Raw genomic sequence first — 25,356 nt, forward strand, 5'->3', positions numbered from 1 at the left:
AACATTTATTATTCCCTGTATTTTTGATAATAGCCATTCTAACAGATACGAGTTGATGTCTCTATGGCTTTTACTTGCACTTCCCTGATGATTAATGGTGTTGACCATCTTATATACCTGTTGGCCATATATCTATAGGTCCTCTTTGGAAAAATGTCTATCCAGATCCTCTGTCCAAATTTGATTGGATGTTTTTGTTATTAAGTTAACTGAATTCTTCATGTGTTTTGATATTAGCCCCTTTACCAGATAAATGATTTGCAAATATTTTCTTCCGTTATGTAGGTTGCCTTTTCATTTTGTTGATGGTTTCCTTTGCTGTGCAGAAGCTATTTAGTTTGATATGGTCCCACTTGTTTATTTTTGCTTTTGTTGCCTTTCCTTTTGGTATCAGTGCCAAAAAGTCATAAAGAGTGATGTCAAGGAGCTTACCACCTGTTTTCTTCTAGGAGTTTTATGGTTTTCAGTTTTACATTCACGTCTTTAATCCATTTTGAGTTAACTTTTATATAGAGTGTAAGATAGTGTTCCAATTTCATTATTTTGCATGTGGCTGTCCAGTGTTCCCAACACCATTTAGTAAAGAGACTGTTTTCCCCATGGTTTATTCTTGGATCTTTTGTCATAAATTCATTGACCATATTTGCATGGGTTCATTTCTGGGCTCTATATTCTGTTCCATTGAACCATGTCTATTTTTTGTTTTTGTTTTTAAGTTTATTTATTTATTTTGAGAGAGAGAGACAGAGCAAGGGAGGGCCAGAGAGAGAATCCCAACCAGGCTCCACACCGTCAGCACAGAGCCTGATGCAGGGCTTAAACTCACAAATTGTGGGATCATGACCTGAGCCGAAATCAAGAGTCAGAGGCTTAACCAACTGAGCCACCCAGGTGCCCCAATCTATGTGTCCGTTTTTAATGCCAATACCATACTGTTTTGATTACTGTAGCTTTGTAATATTGTTTGAAATCAAGGCATCTGATGCCTCCAGTTTTGCTGTTTTTTCTCAAGATGGTTTTATCTATTTGGGGTCTTTTCTTCTGTACAATGTCTAGGATGTTCTATATCTGTGAAAAATGCCATTGGAATTTTGATACAGATTGCATTGAATCTATAGATTATTGCTTTGGGTAGAATGGACATTTTAACAATTTTAATTCTTATCCATGACCACAAAATATCTTTGCGTTTATTTGCGTCATCTTCAGTTTCTTTCATCAGTGTCTTGTAATTTTTGCTGAATAGGTCTTTTACCTCCTTGGTTAAACTTATTCCTAAGGTATTTTTTTTGATGCAGTCATGAATGGAATTATTCTTAGTTTCTCCTTCTGATAGTTCATTTATTAGCATATAGAAACAATATATTTTTGTGTATTGATTTTGTATCCTGCTATTTTACTGAATTCATTTATTCTAAATGTTTTGGGCAGAATCTTTAGGGTTTTCTATATATAGTATCAAGTCATATGCAAGTAGTGACAATTTTACTCTTTTCTTTTTAATTTGGATGCCTTTTATTTCTTTATCATCCCTAATTTTTTTGGCTAGGACTTCCAATACAATGTTGAGTAAAAGTGGCCCAGAGTATACATCCTTGTCTTGTTCCTGAATCTAGAGGAAAAGCTTTCAGCTTTTCATCACTGAGTATGATTTAGCTGTGGGTGTTTCATATTTGGCTTTATGTTGAGGTATGTTCCCTCTACCCACTTTGTTGAAGGTTTTTTATCATGAACTGATGTTGAATTTTATCAGATACTTTTTTTTTCCCCATATATGAAGTTTATTGTCAAATTGGTTTCCATACAACACCCAGTGCTCATCCCAAAAGGTGCCCTCCTCAATACCCATCACCCACCCTCGCCTCCCTCCCACCCCCCCATCAACCCTCAGTTTGTTCTCAGTTTTTAACAGTCTCTTATGCTTTGGCTCTCTTCCACTCTAACCTCTTTTTTTTTTTTTTCCTTCCCCTCCCCCATGGGTTTCTGTTAAGTTTCTCAGGATCCACATAAGAGTGAAACCATATGGCATCTGTCTTTCTCTGTATGGCTTATTTCACTTAGCATCACACTCTCCAGTTCCATCCACGTTGCTACAAAAGGCCATATTTCATTCTTTCTCATTGCCACGTAGTATTCCATTGTGTATATAAACCACAATTTCTTTATCCATTCATCAGTTGATGGACATTTAGGCTCTTTCCATAATTTGGCTATTGTTGAGAGTGCTGCTATAAACATTGGGGTACAAGTGCCCCTATGCATCAGCACTCCTGTATCCCTTGGGTAAATTCCTAGCAGTGCTATTGCTGGGTCATAGGGTAGGTGTATTTTTAATTTTCTGAGGAACCTCCACACTGCTTTCCAGAGCAGCTGCACCAATTTGCATTCCCACCAACAGTGCAAGAGGGTTCCCGTTTCTCCACATCCTCTCCAGCATCTCTAGTCTCCTGATTTGTTCATTTTGGCCACTCTGACTGGCGTGAGGTGATATCCGAGTGTGGTTTTGATTTGTATTTCCCTGATGGGGAGCGACGTTGAGCATCTTTTCATGTGCCTGTTGGCCATCCGGATGTCTTCTTTAGAGAAGTGTCTATTCATGTTTTCTGCCCATTTCTTCACTGGGTTATTTGTTTTTCGGGTATGGAGTTTGGTGAGCTCTTTGTAGATTTTGGATACTAGCCCTTTGTCCAATATGTCATTTGCAAATATCTTTTCCCATTCCTTTGGTTGCCTTTCGTTTTCTTGGTTGTTTTCTTTGCTGTGCAGAAGCTTTTTATCTTCACAAGGTCCCAGTAGTTCATTTTTGCTTTTAATTCCCTTGCCTTTGGGGATGTGTCAAGTAAGAAATTGCTACGGCTGAGGTCAGAGAGGTCTTTTCCTGCTTTCTCCTCTAGGGTTTTGATGGTTTCCTGTCTCACATTCAGGTCCTTTATCCATTTTGAGTTTATTTTTGTGAATGGTGTGAGAAAGTGGTCTAGTTTCAACCTTGTGCATGTTGCTGTCCAGTTCTCCCAGCACCATTTGTTAAAGAGACTGTCTTTTTTCCATTGGATGTTCTTTCCTGTTTTGTCAAAGATTAGGTGGCCAGACGTTTGTGGGTCTAGTTCTGGGGTTTCTATTCTATTCCATTGGTCTATGTGTCCGTTTTTGTGCCAATACCATGCTGTCTTGATGATGACAGCTTTGTAGTAGAGGCTAAAGTCCGGGATCGTGATGCCCCCTGCTTTGGTCTTCTTCTTCAAAAGTACTTTGGCTATTCGGGGCCTTTTGTGGTTCCATATGAATTTTAGGATTGCTTGTTCTAGTTTCGAGAAGAATGCTGGTGCAATTTTGATTGGGATTGCGTTGAATGTGTAGATAGCTTTGGGTAGTATTGACATTTTGACAATATTTATTCTTCCAATCCTGATGGATAGACCCTGTGATTGTTATATAATGCCCTTCTTCATCTCTTGTTACAGCCTTTAATTTAAAGTGTAGTTTGTCTGATAAAGTGTGGCTACTCCAGCTTTCTTTTGACTTCCAGTGGCATGATAAATAGTTCTCCATCCCCTCACTCTCAATCTGAAGGTGTCCTCAGGTCTAAAATGAGTCTCTTGTAGACAGCAAATAGATGGGTCTTGTTTTTTTATCCATTCTGATACCCTGTGTCTTTTGGTTGGTTCATTTAGTCCATTTACATTCAGTGTTATTATAGAAAGATATGGGTTTAGAGTCATTGTGATGTCCATAGGTTTCATGCTTGTAGTGATGTCTCTGGTACTTTGTCTCACAGGATCCCCCTTAGGATCTCTTGTAGGGCTGGTTTAGTGGTGACGAATTCCTTCAGTTTTTGTTTGTTTGGGAACACCTTTATCTCTCCTTCTATTCTAAATGACAGACTTGCTGGATAAAGGATTATCGGCTGCATATTTTTTCTGTTCATCACATTGAAGATCTCCTGCCATTCCTTTCTGGCCTGCCAAGTTTCAGTAGAGATATCAGTCACGAGTCTTATAGGTCTCCCTTTATATGTTAGAGCACGTTTATCTCTAGCTGCTTTCAGAATTTTCTCTTTATCCTTGTATTTTGCCAGTTTCACTATGATATGTTGTGCAGAAAATTGATTCAAGTTATGTCTGAAGGGAGTTCTCTGTGCCTCTTGGATTTCAGTGCCTTTTTCCTTCCCCAGATCCGGGAAGTTCTCAGCTATTATTTCTTCAAGTACCCCTTCAGCACCTTTCCCTCTCTCTTCCTCCTCTGGAATACCAATTATGCGTAGATTATTTCTCTTTAGTGCATCACTTAGTTCTCTAATTTTCCCCTCATACTCTGGATTTTTTTATCTCTCTTTTTCTCAGCTTCTTCTTTTTCCATAATTTTATCTTCCAGTTCACCTATTCTCTCCTCTGCCTCTTCAATCCGAGCCGTAGTTGTCTCCATTTTATTTTGCAGCTCATGATAGCATTTTTTAGCTCCTCCTGGCTGTTCCTTAGTCCCTTGATCTCTGTAGCAAGAGATTCTCTGCTGTCCTTTATACTGTTTTCAAGCCCAGCGATTAATTTTATGACTATTATTCTAAATTCACTTTCTGTTATATTGTTTAAATCATTTTTGATCAGTTCGTTAGCTGTTGTTATTTCCTGGACGTTTTTCTGAGGGGAATTCTTCGGTTTCGTCATTTTGGATAGTCCCTGGAGTGGTGTGGGACTTCCCCTGTGCTGTCTTGAATAACTTGTGTTGGTGGGCGGGGCCGCAGTCAGGCCTGATGTCTGCCCCCAGCCTACCACTGGGGCCACAGTCAGACTAGTGTGTGCCTTCTCTTCCCCTCTCCTAGGGGCGGGATTCACTGTGGGGTGGGGTGGCGTGGCCCGTCTGGGCTACTTGCACACTGCCAGGCTTGTGGTGCTGGGGATCTGGCGTATTAGCTGGGGTGGATGGGCAAGGTGCACAGGGGAGGGAGGGGCGGGAGGGGCAGACTCAGCTGGCTTTTCCTTTGGAGATCCTCTTTGGGAGGGGCCCTGTGACACCGGGAGGGGGTCAGACCCACCAGAGGGATGGATCCGCAGAAGCACAGCGTTGGGTGTTTGCGAGGAGCAAGCAAGTTTCCTGGCAGGAACTGGTTCCCTTTGGGATTTTGGCTGTGGGATGGGCGGGGGGAGATGGTGCTGGCGAGCGCCTTTGTTCCCCGCCAAGCTGCGCTCTGTCGCCGAGGGCTCAATAACTCTCCCTCCCGTTGTCCTCCAGCCTTCCGCTCTCCGAGCAGAGCTGTTTGCTTATAACCTTCCAGATGTCAAGTCCCGCTTGCTCTCAGAACACACTCCATCTGGCCCCTCCGCTTTTGCCAGCCAGACTCGGGGGCTCCGCTTGGCCGGCAGGCTGCCCCTCCACCCCTGTTCCCTCCCGCCAGTCCGTGGAGCGCGCACTGCCTCGCTGCCCTTCCTACCCTCTTCTGTGGGCCTCTCGTCTGCGCTTGGCTCTGGAGACTACGTTCTGCTAATCCTCTGGTGGTTTTCTGGGTTATTTAGGCAGGTGTAGGTGGAATCTAAGTGATCAGCAGGACGCGCGGTGAGCCCAGCATCCTCCTACGCCGCCATCTTCCCAGGGTCCTATCAGATACTTTTTCTACATCTATTGAGTAATCATATGATTTTTTAATCTTTCATTTTGTTAATGTGGTGTATCACATTGATTGATTGATTGGCAGGTGTTGAACCATTGCAGTTACTCCAGAACCACCAGTACATCTCTGGAGTAAATCCCACTGGATCGTGGTGGTATATGAGCCTTTTAATGTATTTTTGAATTCACTTTGCTGGTCATTTGGTTTTTGGTAGAGGTAAAAAGGCAATTAATTCAGTGGAGGAAGGATACTCTTTTCAATAAAGGAAGCTGTCCATACATAAAACATAATGAATCTCAATCCACACCTAAACCTTATATGGAAATGATTTCACAATGATCATGGACTTAAATATAAACGTAAAATTAAAGAACTCCTAAAAGAAAATATCGGAGAAAATCTCTGTGACCTGAGTTAGGCAAGTTTTATATATGACTTCAAAAGCACAGTCCAAAGGAAAAAAAAATGATAAATTTGATTTCTTCAAAATTTAAAACTTGTGGCCTATGGACACTGTTAAGAGACTTTTCAGAGAAGCTACTGACTAGAAGAAATATTTGCAAATCACATTTCTAACGGAGGACTTATTTTTTGCAGACTGTATAAGGAACTCAAATTCAACAGTAATCCGCCTTAAAAATTGTCAAAAGATCTAAACAGACATTTTAGATATACAGTCAAGATATAGTTGTGGCAGTAAGCATATCAAAGCATGTTCTATATCATTAATCATTAGGAAAATAGAAATGAAAACCATTGTGAGGTGCCACAATACATCCATTAGAATGGCTATCAAAAACAAAAACAAAACAACAATAACAACAATAACAACAACAGCAACAACAAAAGCCTACCAAAAAACTGATAATTCAAAATGCTGACTGAGATACAGAGCCAACTGTAACTCTCATACATGGCTGTTAGGAATGAATTGGCACGTCTACTCCGGGAAACAGTTTAATGGTTTCTTATGAAGTTAAACAAATGCCTTAGCACACGTCTCAGCAATTCCATTCCTAGATATTTGCCCAAGAGACATTAAAGTATACATTCACACAAAACTTGTATGTGAATGTTATGATAGCTTTATTAACAATTGCCCAAAACTGGAAACAATCAACATGTCCTTTAATATGTGAATATTAGTGGTACATCCTTGCAATGGAATACTACTCAGCAATAATAATGATTGAACTACTTGATTAATTTGTCAGCATGGATAAACCATGATTGCATTTTTCTAAAAATGCTAAACCCTGAGAAAGATGTAGCTCAAAACCTGTAATGGCTTCCTGTTGGACACAGAATAAAATCAAAGCCTTACAATGTTTATCTCCTCTACTCCCACTAGAATATAAATTCCATAGGTACAATGATGCTTATGTTTGGTCATTTATTTTAGTTGGCTGAAGAAAGTAGATGTTGGGGCGCCTGGGTGGCTCAGTCGGTTAGGCAGCCAACTTCGGCTCAGGTCACGATCTCGTGGTCCGCGAGTTCGAGCCCCGCGTCGGGCTCTGTGCTGACAGCTCAGAGCCCGGAGCCTGTTTCGGATTCTGTGTCTCCCTCTCTCTGACCCTCCCCCGTTCATGCTCTGTCTCTCTCTGTCTCAAAAATAAATAAACGTTAAAAAAAATTTTTTTTAAAAGAAAGTAGATGTTAATACTACTGGTTTACAGATGAAGAAACAACTCAAAAGTTAAGTTAGTTGGTAATATAAAAATAGAATTTGAACACAAGTCTTTCTAACTCCTACACTTTCCATGCCATCACACTGCTTTCTAGTACCTATGGTTTGGCATGATTTCAGAATGAGTCCATGGTCCTCAGCTCTGACCTGCAGGGTTTGATCAACTAGGAAGCTTTTAAAATTCTGTTCTGGCCTTGTGCTCCCTAGACCACTTGAAATCACCTCTTGAGGTGATTCTGATGCATAGTGACAAATGAAAATGACTACAGTTTAATAGTGCTTGTTGAATGGTGAATGAACAGAGTTGATAGCTTAATATATTATTTGTCCACGTGGTTTTTGTCTGCTGCAGTATATTGACTTTTCATGGCTTTTTTTCTCCTATCCTTATTTCTTTTTTCTTTTTCTTTTTTACCTTGTCCTTTGAAAGTTCTCTTAGTTCTTAAACCATCCTCTCCTTCTCTGGATGTAGAGCTTTCTCTAATCTTCTTTGAGGTACATCTCTCAACCTAGAGTGGAATGAGGTTGGGACTTACTGTTTGAATAAACTTTCTATTTGTTTCTATTCTGGCTAAAGAGACGTTTAGTTGTAGATTTACAATTGTTATTCTTATCAATATGGCAGACAGTTGAAGAAAGATGAATTGGGGGTAGATGGTTAATGAATGTGTTTGTGTGTGTATGTATGTAATGGGTTTTCTTCTAGGTAAGTGAAGAATGGAAGCCAATTATTTCACTTAGGTCAACAACTTTAATCTGTAATTATGACTTTAAAAATAATTTACTTCTGTGGAAACAGATAAGTTAAGAGAAAGTTATTTCTGAAGAACTTCATATTCTATAAAAGACTTCTGGTAATAGTTTATTAATTTAAGTGCCCTTGAATTTTTGTTGCAGATTATTAACCTATGAAAACAGAAGTTGAGAGACAAAGATTTAAAGCAAGAGTTATGGAGCTCCTCACAGTTAAATTAATCAGGAATTAGAGAAAGCTTTCTAGAGTCCATTGATAGTCTATATTTTTCTTACTTTTTTCATTAAATACTTATCAAATGCTGTATTCTACCACTGACAGTTGAAACTTTGTATAGATTTTCCTGTAAAACTTAAAACCCCCAAATAAGGAATTATTTTCACCTCTTTGGTAATCTATCACCTGCTTCATGAAACTCTATACATAAATTTATCTTGGAGTTGGGAACATATTATTTAAGAGTTTGATTCAGAGGAAACAGTCACTTCAGGTTATACTAGCTGTGGCTATGAAAAAGTTAAAGGACACATCTGGTAAATTTCTAGATAAGACATGAGAATAATCTGAGCTAATGGAGCTATGAATTTTAAGTGACGCATTTCCTGCTGACTTTCAGGTTTATTGAACTCAAATTAAAAAAATGAAACAGACCTTAAAATAACTGAGAACCACAAAAAGATTTAGAGATGCCATTATGCTTTTCACCATGAGTGACAGTAATGTTCAGTACACATTTAGAGAATTATTGTTTTTTTTTTAAGTATCCTGTTATTTCAACTAATTACTCCAAGATAACATTGCTTTCTTAGATATTTCTTTTTTTCACATCTTGGATAGAATTTACTTTTCTTATAGAATATTAGCTAAAGTATAATGTAAATCAAAGAAAATATGTTGTTTATTAATCTAATCCAAACTCCAGAAATGTTTATAATTTGAGCTACATTCTAACAGGGAAGAAAGGTAAGACTAAACAACTGTATGTTTTCAAATCCTTTAGGTAAGACGCTTAGAATCTACATGATATATTTTATATTTGGTTATAGATTGAAATATACAGTAAACTGAATGGAGTTCTCATTAAAAATAATAAATCCTTGGGGCGCCTGGGTGGCTCAGTCGGTTAAGCGTCCGACTTCGGCTCAGGTCACTATCTTGCGGTCCGTGAGTTCGAGCCCCGCATCGGGCTCTGGGCTGATGGCTCAGAGCCTGGAGCCTGCTTCCGATTCTGTGTCTCCCTCTCTCTCTGCCCCTCCCCCGTTCATGCTCTGTCTCTCTCTGTCTCAAAAATAATAAAATAAACATTAAAAAAATAAATAAATAAATAAATCCTTAAAGTGCTTGAAGCAATACAACAAAACACAAATTATTTCGCTGAGAATAAACACATGGCTCCTAGATTTTATGAAAAACAAAAGAAAAAAATACTAGGTGTCCCTGAAAAATCTCCAAAGTGTCTATAGTATAGTACGACAAGTAGAAGACTGTCTTTGGGAGGGATTTTCTTTATTCTAGATGAAATGATAAAAGAGTAGTACGTTAGTCTAAAGTTAGTTCATCAACCCTCTGGAAAATTAAATGAAAAATTTTTAATTATATAGTGTGATCCAGTTTATGTATATAAATATTTATAGTGTATATGTTATGCATAAGACACATATTTGCGTACATTATAAATAGGGTAGTTATATATCAAAATGCTAATTGTGGTTATCTTCCGGTTATCTTTTGGTTTTCTTTATTCATTCTACTATGCGTATGTATTTGCATATTTAAAGTAAAAATGTCAATAACAAAGAGCCCTTAAAAGACTCAAATGGTGACTTCATTAAGTATATAGATGTGTGCCAATGCTGCTATAGTTAGTAGTCAACACCTGTCTCTAAAATAGGTTTAGTACATGTCTTATCCTGCCTGTTCACCTTCATCTACATTCTCAGGTGTAACCATTTGCCTAGACGGAGTTAGGAGTTTTTTTACAGTAGTGTGTGCACATTGAAGTCACCCAGGGAAGCTGAAATACCAGTGCCTGTGTGCCACCCCCTAGAAACTGATTTAATTAGTCCGGAGTGTAGCTTGGCTGTTGGGACCCTGAGGTTCTCCATGTTATTCAATGTATAGCCAAGGTGGAGAGCCTCTGTTTTGTAGCAAGCTTTTAAAATAACTCATTTGTTTTTTAGTCTGTTAATTTGTATTATGTTGAAACTGTTACTACCCTATATAAAACTTGTATTGAACAAGTACATATTGTTTTCAAATTTTTTTAAAAGCTATGTTTTAATGTCCAGCCTGCCTCTCACTGAGTTAATGGGTAACATGATGGACTCTGTATTCTGCCTCTAATTTTTCTCCTTCCAGTCTATCTTCTATGCTGTCCCAATGGTTAATTTTCTAAAGCATAAAATAATTGTATCACTGCCATGCATAAAAGCCTTTAATACCCATTCTTTACAGATTAAAGTATAAGTTTCTTAGTTGGCCCCAACCTATTTTCATTTTTTATCTTCTGTGAATTCAATACTAGATAACCCTCAACTCCATCTATACTGATCATTCTTTGAAGAGTCCTTTTATTTCATACCTGCCTTCACATAGCTATTTCCTTTATCACTAATTTTGATCATAGTTCAAGAATAGATTCAGAAACATTTGTTGGAGGAGCTCCTGGTTGGCTCAGTCTGTTAAGCGTCCAACTCTTAATTTTAGGTCAGGTTATGATCTCACACATTGTGTGTTTGCACCAGTCTCTGTGCTGATAGCATGGAGTCTGCTTGGGATTTTCTCTCCTCTCTTCTCTCCTCCTCTCCTCTCTCTTCTCCTCTCCTCTCCTCTCCTCTCCTCTCCTCTCCCCTCCCCTCCCCTCCCCTCCCCTCCCCTCCCCTCCCCTCCCTTCCTCTCCCCTCCTCTTCTCTCTCTCTCTCTCTCAAAATAAATAACTGAAAGAAAGGAAGGATGGAAGGAAGGAAGATTTATTGAAATGGAGCAAAACTAGCATTTATTGAGCATGCTAGCCAAGTACTGTGTGTTTTTTTATTATAACTTAACACCTATTCTGAAGTTCATGTATGAGCAAAATTTCCTACATTTTTTTACTCTCCCAAAAATTGGCCGAGTCATCTTATACATAATTTATACAGAGATTTAAGTGTATGCAATCATAAAATTCAGTCAAGTTATTTCCTGCCTATGTGAAGAGGAAAATTGAAAGTCTCATATATGTAGATAACTTCATAGTACAATACTCTTCATAGTACAAAGTGCAGCCTTAAAGTTTTTGTGCGGGTAAATGGTACAGTTTAACAAGAAGTTAATTTGAGCAATGTTAAAATTTTGAGTTTTTTTGGCTGTTAAGATGAATTTGGCAAAATGTAATTTATTTTGTTCTCTTGTATATGCTTCCTATGTTTTATTAGTGTTCCTAATTGTGTTATTGTTTCTTTAGGGTACTGCTTCACAAGCTAATTTGATAATTTTTTCTTCCATTAGAATGTGAAACATGTTGCAGAAACATTTAAGAAGTGGCTGAAGGGGGAAGGAAAAAAGTGCCACTGCCTATCAAAAAAAAAAACAAAAGAAAACATGGGAAATACAACCACCAAATTCCGTAAAGCACTTATCAATGGTGATGAAAACCTGGCCTGCCAAATATATGAAAACAACCCTCAGCTAAAAGAATCCCTTGATCCAAATATATCTTATGGAGAGCCCTACCAGCACAATACTCCGTTACACTATGCTGCTAGACATGGAATGAATAGAATACTAGGGTAAGTAATACTGTAAACCAATTAATAATAAATTAGTGAAAGGGAAAAAAAATCCTTGATCTTTGAAAATATATATGTGCATATGTGCATGTTTTATGGTATTCTAATAAACTTTTAAAACTGATAATGCTAAAGTTATTATGATTTTTTTATCATGCCTAAATTAGACCAGAAGTTCTAATAGTGAGGTTGGTTCACATATTCTTGTGGCTGTAAATTTATTTAGATCCTCAGTATGTTTCATGGCATGATAATCTTGGTAATAATTTAGTGTTTAATTTATAGCATTTCAATTCTAGAAAAGTACTTATCAGCTGTCAAAAAATGGTGCCTATGGCAAAGTTATAAGCTCTGATTAGCTAGTTTAAGGTGACAGAACAGATTCATTTGCCTCATCTAGTCATGATCGTATTTGAGTATGATCGTATTTTATATATGCTAGCTTATAAAATGAAAGACGCAGAGGATGGTAGTTCTAAAACAAATTTAGTGTTTTTAGAAGTAGATATGTAGCTAGAGAAGTCTGATGCTAGAAAACTAAAGAGACGCTTCTTTGCTTACATAGTGAAATACAGTCCATAAAGCAGTATTCAAAGCTCTTTAGAACTTGATAAAAAAAACTTTCAACCTTTTTAATGTATCTTTTAATGCAAATTGTTGTTCCCATTAAGCTGCTCCTTTTGGTTTCTCTGAAACATATCATGTGAGCTGTTTGCCCTGTGCATGCTGCTCTCCTGACAGATCTCCTTCCTTACTCTTCTCAGCTTTCTCTTTCTTATCTAAGTCTTATCCTTCCTCCAAGGTCCTGTGCAGGCTTTATCTATCTTAGCCTGTCAAGGGAACCTCAATCTTTTTTTTTTTTTTTTTTTTAATTTCTGGGGCTTTTTTTGTTTGTATGTATTGCTTATTTGGTATATAGTGTATCATTGTACTTTATAATTTGTCTATCTTCTCTCTACCTAAATTACTCTTTTATCTACCTTCCTTCTTTGTACTTTTAGCATCTAGCATAGTATCTTATACAAAGTAAACAACAGCTTTATAAAATCACACAAGAAAATATTTTTATGGGGCTCCAGGGTGGCTCTGACTTCGGCTCAGGTCATGATCTCATGGTTTCTGAGTTTGAGTCCTGCATAGGGTGAGCTCGAGCCCCGCATGGGGTGAATTCAAGCCCCACTTCAGGCTCCACACTGATAGTGCATAGGATTCTCTCTCTCTCTCCCTCTGTCTCTGCCCCTTGCTCACTTGCACCCCCTCTCTCAAAAAAAAAGAAAGAAAGAAAAGAAAATATTAACTTTAAAGAAGCCACCTCCAACTCATCTTGTTTGGAATTTTGTTTTTTCTTCCCAAACTGGATTTTCTCTCTGTTAATGACACTAGTATATTGTGCTGATATGATAATAGCAACTGTATTGAGTGCTTACTATTTTCTAGGCACTATTAACAGTGTCTCCATGCATTATCTCATTTAATCCTTATTACACCTCTGTGAAGTAGTTTGCTGTCTGTATTTTAGAGGTGAGAAAACAGGAACAGAAAGATTAAGCAACTTGTCAGGTCTCTAGCAGCTTGTAAGTGACAAAGCTAATTGCCTAGGCAAATGACTTGTAGGCTTCAGGCTTTTTAACCATTGTGATAGCCTTTTATCTCTCCAGTTAGATAAACCTATGTGTCAGGGCTGCCTAAGCCACTTATTAGCAAGGCAAGTTACTTCATCACTCTGGGCTTTAGTTCCCTTATCTGTAAAATAGATTGCTATTACATACAGCTGTGGGACAATTTAATTAATGTGTTATACGTCTATCATGCTGCCTAGGATACAATATGTATTCAGTAATGTTATTACTTCTCATCTCTGTAACCCTAAATATCTTCAAGTCATCCTTGATTTACTCTTCTCCTTTACCTAACCTGCTGCTGATATGAAGTTCACTAAGTCTTATCTCTGGAATTCATTTCTTTCTATTCCCATTGCCCCAAGCTTAGCTCACTCTTATCAACCGGTGCTCCCAATATTGAAATTATCTGATTCCTAAATGTTCTTTTTGCAAATCTTTTCTTGTCGTAATCTTGTGGCCAGATTAATCTTGCTCAATTGTATCCTTTTTAATATTTTTCTGTCATGACAAAACTATAACAATACCCTATTGTCTGCATTATTCTCTTTGGCTTCCAAAGCTCTTTTGACTCTGCCCTCATTCTACCCAATCTCATTACTCTCTAGCATGCTCTCATCATTGGGACTAGTTGATTGACTTCCTTTGTACTCTCCCCACCTTTAGAAATGCTACCCCCTTCACTTTATTCCTGTTGTTCCTTGATTCTCCAATGTTTTCTTTCTTCTCTAATTCCCTCTCCTTTAAGTCCTAATTTGGTTTCTGCCTTTTTCATTAATTTATCTACAACTACTCTGACCTGCAGTATTTTTTGTTTTCTGAAATTCCTACAACTTAGATTTTAAACCATCTTATTATTAAACTCATTTTCTCCACTTCGTTTTAAAGATTGTAAATACAGTGCTAGACACTTGGTAATGTTCTCAATAGATTAGCTATTGAATGCTTAATCTATTAAAGCTTTCTTTTTTTGAAGTTAAATATTTATATTGAGATTACAGAACTGTTGTATTGCATTAGCTTCCTAACATTGAACACTACAATAATATTTAGTATCAAGTCTTGTTACATGATTAATTAAAACTTGCTTGGAATACTAAACTAAAATATATTTACATATTATTACTAAAATAATATGTATATTTTAACATAAAAAACAAGTAGCAAAATGTTTTTTAACCATTTATAGTGTAATTTACAAATATACGTTCTAAAATTGGAAAACACTATTAAGAAAATTATCTAATGTAGTAATTCTTAAGTGTGTTCTGAGGACTCCTGGATCTTGAGACTCTTAGGAGGTACATGTGGTCAAATCTATTTTTGTACTAATGCTAAAGTGTTATTTGCCCTTTTCACTGTGTTGACGTTTGCGGTGAAAGCGCAAAAACTGGAGGCTAAAACTGCTGATGCCTGTAGATGAATTAAAACAGTGGCACCCAACCTTAACTAGCAATCATTGTATTCATTACTGCTAGCCACTTGCTGTTTTTAGAAAAGAAAGGCCAAGCATTTCCCTTAGAAGTGTCCTTGATGAAGCAGTAAAAATTATTATTTTTAATTAATCTCCATCCTTCAGTACACATCTTAATATTCCATGTGGCAGATGGGAAGAGTTCCTGAAGCAGCTCTGCATACTGAAGTATCATGATAGCTTTGAATAAGAACACTTGTACTGTTGTTTGAGTTGCAAGCTGCAACCACAGCTTTTTTCATGAAACACTATTTTAAACTAACCACAACAAAAATGATGGTTATTCAGACTGAGATACTTGGTTCACATTTTCTTGAAAATGAATTATGTGAGCCTATCAGTTCAAAGAGAAGCTGACAGTATTTGTTGAAAATTATAAAATTTGAGCTTTCAGGTGAATATTCAAATTTAAAAAACTTGTATCACTGTCTTTAGCTTGGCAGCTTCCCAGTACTTAAAGACTTTTATTATAAGATTGGCAGTGTGATAATGTGATTTTCCTTAGTATTGTATGGTAAAAAAGTGACAATATCTAGAAGATCTGTATAACTCAGTGAATCAGTATTTTTCAAAAGATAGTATATGATTTTTTAAAATTATGCATGGGTAAAAGATTTATTCAAAGTGCAAGGTAGACCAATAGCTTTTAATGTAACAGAGTACAAAAAGTCATTGATATGATTTCAGGTTTTACATTACAAATAACCTAAGAAGTGGCCACTTGTTAAATTTCTGGTATTGTATCAAATATGAATATTCACGTTATCTGAAAAGGCATTTTAGAATACTACTTTTCTAACTATATAAAGGCTAGATTTTCTTCATATGCTTTGAACCAAAGTAACGTATCACAACAGATAGAATACTATGAGTTTGTCTTCTGTTAGCTAGACATTAAAAAAAATTTATAAACATGTAAAACAATGCCATTCCTCTTGCTTAATTTTTTAAATATTTTTTTTCATTTTAGGATGTTAAGAATGTTTACTGTGTAATGGTTTTTTTTATGAATAAATATTTTTAAATATCTTTTTTTTTAATTTTTTAAAAATTTATTTATTTTGAGAGAGAGAGGGAGAGAGAGAATCCCAAACGGGCTTAGCGCTGTCAGCGTGGAGCCCAATGCATGGCTTGATCCCATGAACTGTGAGATTGTGACCTGAGCTGAAATTAAGAGTCCAGCGTTTGACACTTGGGCATCTGGGTGGCTCAGTCATTAAGCATCTGACCTCATTTCAGGTCATGGTATCACAGTTCGTGAGTTCCAGTCCCACATCAGGTGAGCACAAGCCCTACTTCAGGTAAAACACAAGCCCTGCTTCTCTCTCTCTCTGTCTCTGTCTCTTTCTTTCTCTACCACTCTCTGCCCTTGTGGGACTGCCCCTCATGGGATTCTGTCTCTCTGCCCCTCGCTCACTTGTGTCCTCTCTCTCTCTCTCTCTCAAAAAAAAAAAAAAAAAAAAGTTAGACACTCAACCAACTGAGCCACCCAGGTGCCCCAAGAAATTACTCTTCTTAACACTGTCATATAAAATAAAGATAAATAGCATTTACTCATGAATATTAAATAAAATAGCAAGTCTGTTTCAATTATTTGTGGTTAAAAAGCTTCAAATATTTCACTGTATTTAACCTTATAGACTTTCTGACAAATTGATGGCCATTATTTTCTCATGATGCCTCATTTAATCTGGAGTACCTGTCTGCTGGCTTCAGTATATACCCTAGGCTCAGCTTGGCTAGATTCCTAACCCATGAAATATATATGGATAGACAAAGGTAGATGTATTTAGTCAAGGACCTAGCGGCCAGAAAGTAAATAAAGCCTCTATGTGGAATAAGACTTTGGTTTTATCACTATTTCCTTTAGCTTTATGGTACCTGCAACAGCAGGCATAAATTTCCTCTCTTCTTAGGCAGAATAAGGTAAAAGAAGGGTAGTTTACAGTTTAGGAGCTCCATATCTCTCTGAACCCAAATTCTCTGTATTTACCTTATACCATACCACATTGCCTTCTTCATGAGAAACTAAATCCATATTCATAAATAGCTACTACTTAATATAGCAAAAAGACTGTTAGACTTTGCACTCAGTGTGTCATTGTGTCCTAGTTGGGATATATAACTTTTTAGTTCTATCTTCTGGAAAGTCATGTATAAAATGGGAATTATGCTGTTCCTTAGATTTTAGAGAGTAGCCTCTTTTGCTTCTTTGGAAATAAAAGGGGACTATCTTATGGTGTAAATAAAATCTAAGACCTTTATTAGAACATACATTAATATCAAGCTTTGAGAATTAAAAGAGTTTCTAATTGTTGATTTCTATTTTTTGACTCTTGTATTTTAGGAGTTAAGTTCTTTTAATGAATTAAATGGATTGAAGTTCTCCTCTCCTACCCCTCCTTGCCTGCAAACCCCATAAGGACAGGGACTTAATTTGTTTTCTTCACAATATGCCTAAGTTTTAGAATAATACCTGCCAAGTTACAACTGCTCAATAAATACTTGTTGCATGAAAGAGAAGGTTTAAAAGGAACTGAAGGGAATATATACATGTTAGTGACTGGAAGAATAAGAATGTTAATGGCAAGAAATTGAGGGTCTGACAGGGCTGACTATTATTTTGGAGGGAGATCAGCTGAATATGAGATGATAGTGGAATATGCAGAAGAAAGGAGCCTATAAAGAGTTAGAATATGGTCTAGAGGTCAGACAAGAAATCAGACAGGATGATAGAGCATTAACAAATATCACAAAAGTAATAATAGAAGCCCTTTAAGAGAACCTTGATTCCAGGGCACCTGGGTGGCTCAGTTGGTTAAGCGTTCAGCTCTTGATTTCAGCTCCAGTCATGATCTCACAGTTCCTGAGATCAAGCCCCGTATTGGGCTCCATGGAGCCTGCTTGGGATTCTCTCCTTCTCTCTCTGTCTCTCCCCTCCTTGCACTATGTCTGTCTCAAAATAAATAAATTAAAAAAAAAAAAAAAACTGTGATTGCACCACCATTGTCTATCATTTGGGTTCTGATAATACTTTACCATTTCAAAACATATTCACAGAAACCATTGAAAAATAGATGGCATTGAGAACAGATTTGCTCTCTGAAGGAGGGAGGTTATATGAAGAAGAAAATGGATTCAAGAACTGAATTTGCTTCCAATAAGGGGTTAGGAAGTAGAGCTATCATCATGGCTAAAAAAATGTTTAAGAAAAATTTGATAAAAATAGAGAGGGAAGCAAAGCATAAGAGACTCTTAAAGACAGAGAACAAAATGAGGGTTACTGGAAGAGAGTTGAGTTGGGATGGGCATTAAGGAAAACACTTGTTGGGATGAGCACTGGGTGTTATATGTAAGTGATGAATTCCTGGGTTCTACTCCTGAAACCAGTATTACACTGTATGATAACTAACTTGAATTTAAATAAATAAATTTTAAAAAAAAAGAAAAAAGATATTTGAAAAGGACAATGATGATGAATTTAGTTCTTAGGAAATTCCTGGTGATATGACGAGGGCCATTTCAACGCATTGATAAGATTAGAGTCATATTGAAGTGGGGATTCTAAGGCAGGGTCTATATCCTGTTCTTCCTGAAATCCTCAGTACAGTGTCACAGCAGTTTCTTGCTATAATTTTGACAGATGAATTGAATATATATTACTCTTATGATCTAGACTGGTGACACAGCATTGGGGATCTCTCAAGCCAGCAGTGTAATAGACTGGTCAAGAACATGACATGTAATATAGACTGCCAGGCTCTAATCCCAATTCTGTCATTTTAAGCTATGTGAAATTGGGCAAGTTACATAATAAATAGCTCATTAACAACTAATACATGGCTCATATCTTCTGACTAGGTAAATCTACTTCTGAAAATTTATCCTAAAGGAAATTACTTATAAGAAATAAATATCTATAGGAACAATGACATTCAACACAGTGTTACTTTAAATAGAAAAACTTTGGCATCACTTAAATGTCTGGTTATAGGAGAAATGGGAAACATAAATCTTAGTATTCTATACAATAAAAGATTATGAAGTCTAGCTATGAATGTTTATACCTCAAACTAGTGCTCGCTTCGGCAGCGCATATACTATACCTCAAACTAGAAGAGAATACAGAATTCTTTAAAAAAATCTTTTTTTAAGTTTGTTTATTTTTGAGAGAGAGCACAAGCGGGGGAAGGGTAGAGAGAGAGGGAGACACAGAGTCTGAAGCAGGCTCCAGGCTGTAAGCTGTCGGCACAGAGCCTGATGAGGGGCTTGAACCCACAAACTGTGAGATAATGACCTGAGCCAAAGTCGGATGCCACCAACTGAGCCACCCAGGTGCCCCAAGTATACAGAATAATTCTAACAGTTGTTTTAGGGAGGCAGGAACATGGGTAGTTTTGTTTGTTTATATGACCATAATATTGCTTATAAGTTTAAAAAAAAAAAAAAGGAAAACATACAGTATTTTCCCCATGTCAACAATTGATGATAATATGTATTTATAATGGTTGAATTATATAGTGTGATTCTAGTAGATAACTAAAATTAAAATGATATTCTAAAAGTATATTCAAAATTAAAACCTTTTCTAAGAAGCATTTAATTCACAACAAAAAATTCATTTCTTAAAAATTTATTTAGAAAATAAAATTCAGATTCTGTAAGGTTCTGTGTAAGCCACATTTTATCTAGCCTTTCCTATCCCCATTTATAGTTTTAGCACAGAATGTTTATAGAGGTGTGGTACTATGTCTAATAAATTTACGAACCTTTCCTGAGTAAATACATATAAAGAAGCTATTTTAATATTTTAACTTCAGAATAAACTTTTTTGTTTGATTAATCAGAGTCTGGCAGATTGGATATGAGAACATTTGCAAAATGATCTGTCTCTTCTCTATATTGGGGAGGACCTAGAGATTTTTAATAAGAGAAAGAGATCTCTCTGTATCAACTGACCTGCTTCCAACTTGCATTAAATTTTCCGTGTTGATGAGGACCTGAGGTCTCCTGAATAAACTGAAAGAGAGACTAAATGATATATAGGACCTCTTCTTACTCAGCCTTTTTCTCATAAGAGCTTCCCAGCTTGGCTAACTCATTCAAATTGAAGAGTCCATCCTAGTTCCTTTATGGTCAGTTTTTTCTATCAGACCCATATGTCTAAGCTGAAACTAACCTAAAAGCAACCCAACTGTAACTAGGGGTTAGAGTTTGGCTCTGCTACCCTCCCATTGCTATTCTGGACTTGGGCATAGAAATGCAAATGATATCATCCCTCCACAGTAAATGTAGGCATTCATCCTCAGTTATGGGACTTATATGCCCATTTCATAATGTATTTGTGTGTTTTCTCATATAGGCTGACTATATTGCAGCTGTTTTTCCCAACCTATTTTCCAATATCCTATTATAGCCACTAAATTGGCTCAATTATTAATCCTATGATCCTAGTACAAAGATGTATCAGGGAAATAGGCATAACTGTCAGGTCTAGGTTTGGCATTAGTTAAGGGAGCTCACCTAGACCTGTCATTGGTAAAGGCTATCACTGTGGAATTAGATCTTGGTCTTCTAGGACTAACCACAACTTACTCTCCTCAAACAGTATTACACTGCACAAATATATATCTTATTCTTTCAAAGGCTAGCCAATGACTATCAAGTAGAAAAATTTTTCCTAGGTCTAAAAATTAGACTTATGCATTACTCGCTGTACTTATATTCATTGCCACCATCCTTACTAAGTAAAGATGTACCTGAGAGAAATAGGGAAGAATAATAAAAAAAAGTTGCTGTGAAATGTTTAAGAATGTACCCTAAAGCATCTATGTAATTGACATATTAATCTATACATGGCCCTTTCTGTTGCTTTCTTTCTTCCTCCCCTTCCTTTTTTCTTGTCTTCCCTTTTTTCTTCACTTCTTCATTTTTCCTTCCTTTTCCTCTTCCTATCCCTCTTCTTTTATTAGCCAATACCATAAAGATATTCAGCTTGCTTTCTTTTAGTATTTTATTCTAGAATGGAGTTTTTATAACTGTAAGAATTAGTCATTTAGCTTATTGTAAAATAGTACTTCAATAGACATTTTATTAACATCTTAGGAATAGTTTATCTTTTAAATTTATCTTCTGTGTGTTCTTATTTCAAGATAGAAAGAAACTGGTTTTCATTTTTTCTTTTCTTTACCATTTTAGGACTTTTCTTTTTGGTAGAGATGGAAATCCAAATAAACGGAATGTGCACAATGAAACATCTATGCATTTGTTGTGTATGGGACCTCAAATTATGATATCTGAAGGAGCCCTTCATCCTCGCTTAGCACGCCCGGCAGAAGATGATTTCAGAAGAGCAGATTGTCTGCAGATGATCTTAAGATGGAAAGGAGCAAAACTTGACCAAGGCGAATATGAGAGAGCAGCTATTGATGCTGTTGATAACAAAAAAAACACACCCCTACACTATGCTGCTGCCTCAGGGATGAAAACCTGTGTAGAGGTAAAACTTTGTTTTCTAATACTCTAAAAGTTGTGTATTTGGTAATACGTAATAATCAGAGCTTGTTTTGCTTAACAGTTACTTTAACTAGTCCTTTTTGTCTGCTTTGTGGTTCTACAAGAATCTGGACCCATTTTAAATAAACTCATTCCCTTATTTTAGGGAAAGATTAAAAACAAATCCATAAACAAGTCTACCTTGGGAATAAAATGGAATCAAGAGCAGTTAAAAATTGGCTAACATCCCAAAAGATAACAGTCATCAATTAAACCCTGTCACTGAGAGCAACGGCTTTAATAGAGATATGTTCTACTTTTGCGTTGATTTTTAGAAACCAGTTTATACATATTAGATGTGGCACATCTTAGCAAGTGTCACTTACAGCTATATTATCTAGAATTGATCAGTTCCCTAAGCAAGGGATAAATATTAATGAATATATTTATTTCAGTCTTTCAAAAAAACATTTGTAATTTATTTTTTTATTTTTTAAATGTTTATTTTGGGGGGGGTGCAGTATGTAAGCTGGGGAGGAGCAGAGAGAGAATCCCCCTCTCTCAAGCAGGCTCTGTGCCCCAAAACATTTGTAATTTAAAATGTGCTGATTTTCTGTTTAATCTTCATTAATGTTAATGTGCTCCTGAAGACTATATTGCATTTGAATTTTTCCATATATATATTTCATATATAACAACAGGCTTAGGTAAAATCAGCCATATAATACAGGATCTTAGCTAAGAAATCATTACTTTTTTTTTTTTTTTTTTTTTCAACGTTTTTTATTTATTTTTGGGACAGAGAGAGACAGAGCATGAACGGGGGAGGGGCAGAGAGAGAGGGAGACACAGAATCGGAAACAGGCTCCAGGCTCCGAGCCATCAGCCCAGAGCCTGACGCGGGGCTCGAACTCACGGACCGCGAGATCGTGACCTGGCTGAAGTCGGACGCTTAACCGACTGCGCCACCCAGGCGCCCCGAAATCATTACTCTTTATAGTATCATCACTACTATACATACAACAAAATGGGTTTTTCTCAGCTACATTCATGTCAATCTGTACATAACTCATAAAAGTTCTTTTGTAGATATATTCAAGTGTGAGTGGGGATCATTATAGATTGGATCACAGAATATCTATGTTACCAAAAATGTAGATCTTTGATGGAAAAGCAATGATCCTAATCAGATTGAAATACATATCTGAAAATTTAGTGTTTCTTTAAATATATATATATTTGTGTATATGTAAGTATATAAGTATATACTTACATATATATAAATATATATTTAAATAGATATAAATATAAATATATAAAATATAAATATATATAAATTTGTATATTTAAATATATATTCATATCTATTTAAATATATTTTTTTATATACACTTTATAAATATATACTTCTGATCTTATGTTTTATTTATTGGTATTATTTGTGATACCGGTTAATTTTTTAGAATCTTTGGGGCGCCTTGGTTTAGTCGATTAAGCATCTGACTCTTGATTTCAGCTCAGGTCATCATCTCACGGTTCATAAGGTTGAGCCCAGCACTGGGCTCCATGCTGACAGCACAGAGGCTGCTTGGGGTTCTCTCTTTCCCTTTCTCTGTCTGCCCTTTCCCCACTCACACTCTCTCTCAAAACAAACAAACAAACAAACAAACAAACAAACAAACTTTAAAAAAATCTTTTAGTTAGGAGTGCTGGGTGGCTCAGTCGGTTAAGCTTCTGACTTTGGCTCAGGTCATGATCTCCCAGCTCGTAGGTTTGAGCCCCACATCAGATTCTATGGTGACAACTTGGAGCTTGGAGCCTGCTTTGAATTCTGTGTGTGTGTGTGTGTGTGTGTGTGTGTGTGTGTCTCTCTCTGAAAAATAAATAAAACATTTAAAAACATCAAAAATCTTTTAGAATCTTTGCTATTTTGTCTCTTAAGATTGTGTCACCTTTGCCCACTAGCAAGTTAGTGACAGTCATTTAACCTGAGACTATTTTTTTAAGCAGTGCTTTCTAACACTGATTTATAGTGTGGTGGAAGGATGTCCTAGGATTTGGGGATGGTGGTGCTATCAGTAGAATTCCTGAGACTTGACTTTTTTTTAGTTTATTTAATTTATTTTGAGACAGAGAGAGAGCAGAGAGAGAAGAGATAGAGAATCCCAAGCAGGCTCCACACTTTCCACGCAGAGCCCAACACAGGACTCAAACCCACGAACTGTGAGATCATGACCTGAGCCAAAACCAAGAGTCTGATGCTTAACTAACTGAGCCATGCAGGTGCCCTGAATTCCTTTTTATACAAACCTTTTTGACTTTTTATACAAACCTTTTTGTGTATTGTTCTGTGCCCACCTCCTATGAAAGAATCTCTGCTATAGTGACTCATCATTATTGATGAGATTGCATATTTCTCAAGTGGGTTAGAGTAGATAATAGCGTATTCTTGATAGTAGTAATAATTCTCTTATTTTGCTGCTTTAATATCTTGCCTCCAAAAATTCCCTAGAAGCATTGCTTTAGTACTTGTTGATTTTGAAGTATGTTTACAATGACATGCTTATTAAATTGTTCTCCAAAATTGAGTACAGTGTTTTTACCAGTTTTATTTTTTGCTCAGTGAAGGAGATTAGTGCTAGGTTTATTCTGAATTAACAGGCCTGATGATTTGCTTTGTGTGAATGAATGTGTGTGTATGTTTCAACTGTTTGATCTGTCAGCAAATCACATTCATAAACCACACCGTTTGGGGACTATTTTCATTTTTCTGTATTCAGAGGAACTCTTTGCCCAAATGTAAAAATCCAAAAAGAGCCCTATAAATACCTTGGTTGTATTTATTCTTGTTTTCCTCAACATCCAGCGTATCATTTTACGTATATAAAGTTATCTTTAATCTTGTATACATACATGAGTGTACACTTGCCCAGCCTTAGGCCTTGAATGACTTTTGGTAATGCTTACTACTAATTAAACTAGAAGAGTTTCCGTGGGAAGTGTAATTAATTTCCAGATGTCTTACTGTGTTTTCTAATAATACTAGTACATAAAATAAATACATTGAAATAAAGAACCTAATAACAATCCTTCTTACAGTATTAGTCTATAGTTATCTTCATGTAGTATCATACTCCTTGAGTTAAAAGAGTGTTATCAGGTATTTATTAATTTTTTCATAAAGCTAAAGGACTTAGTCTTCACAGTGATTATCTGTAGTACCTTGAGTGGGTCACTAAATCTCTTTGAGGTTATCAGTTCCAACCGTCCAAGAGCAAATTATCACCATTACCTCAAAAGACCCCTTTTAGCACTAATTTTCTGTTGATCTTTGATTGCTATAAAATAGACCCCATTTTCAGTGTATAGCCTTTAAGGCTAAATTGATTATTTTATTGCATAGTTAAGGCCAAGCTTTGGTTTTGTTTTTTTTTTTTACTCATTTCTGTGAAAATATACCTTCTCTAATTCTTTAAAATGTTTTTCTATGTTTATTTAAAGACAGAGTTGATGAACTCATCAGGTGATAATTTCTTATGTACATTTAATAATTAAAAAGATTCGTTTTTCTTTATTTTTTTTTTTTTGGCTCATTATTTCAAACCATAAAAATGAAAGATTAACTTTAAAACTTCCCCTTCTCCTTGTAATAATTGTGTTGCATAGTAAGCTAAAGGTACAAAACACACACACACCCAACATAAGAAAAAACTCAATCATAGGGTTCTTCTGGGAACTTCCAAGTGTGGCGGTATCAGTGGCTCTATATAAGATACCGCAACCGAGTGTGTAGTTCTCCTGCTACACTGCTGCTGAGTTGACTTCCTTGTATTGATATTCCAAGAGTCTGTCAAATTCAACATTTCAAAAACTGTACTTAGTCGTTTCTACCCTCTAGCTCCTCCTCATGACTGCCTTCTATTAGTGATGCCATCATTATCCCTATATCTAATCTTGA

The 25,356-nt window shown here is 36.4% G+C and overlaps 1 protein-coding gene across 3 annotated transcripts in view; it reads left to right on the forward strand.

Annotated features, from left to right (window-relative positions):
• The window catches only part of ANKIB1 (ankyrin repeat and IBR domain containing 1), a 139,807-nt gene that overhangs the window by 36,782 nt on the left and 77,669 nt on the right, over positions 1-25,356 (forward strand). For all 3 annotated transcript variants that reach the window (XM_042917582.1, XM_042917581.1, XM_042917583.1), the window contains 2 exons: positions 11,530-11,810; positions 21,102-21,402. In XM_042917582.1, the coding sequence (XP_042773516.1) occupies positions 11,623-11,810; positions 21,102-21,402 (489 nt within the window). In that variant the 5' untranslated portion in view covers positions 11,530-11,622. The remainder of the gene's footprint in view (positions 1-11,529; positions 11,811-21,101; positions 21,403-25,356) is intronic.

Source organism: Panthera leo, chromosome A2, assembly GCF_018350215.1.
Source record: "Panthera leo isolate Ple1 chromosome A2, P.leo_Ple1_pat1.1, whole genome shotgun sequence".
Taxonomy (NCBI): Eukaryota; Metazoa; Chordata; class Mammalia; order Carnivora; family Felidae; genus Panthera; species Panthera leo.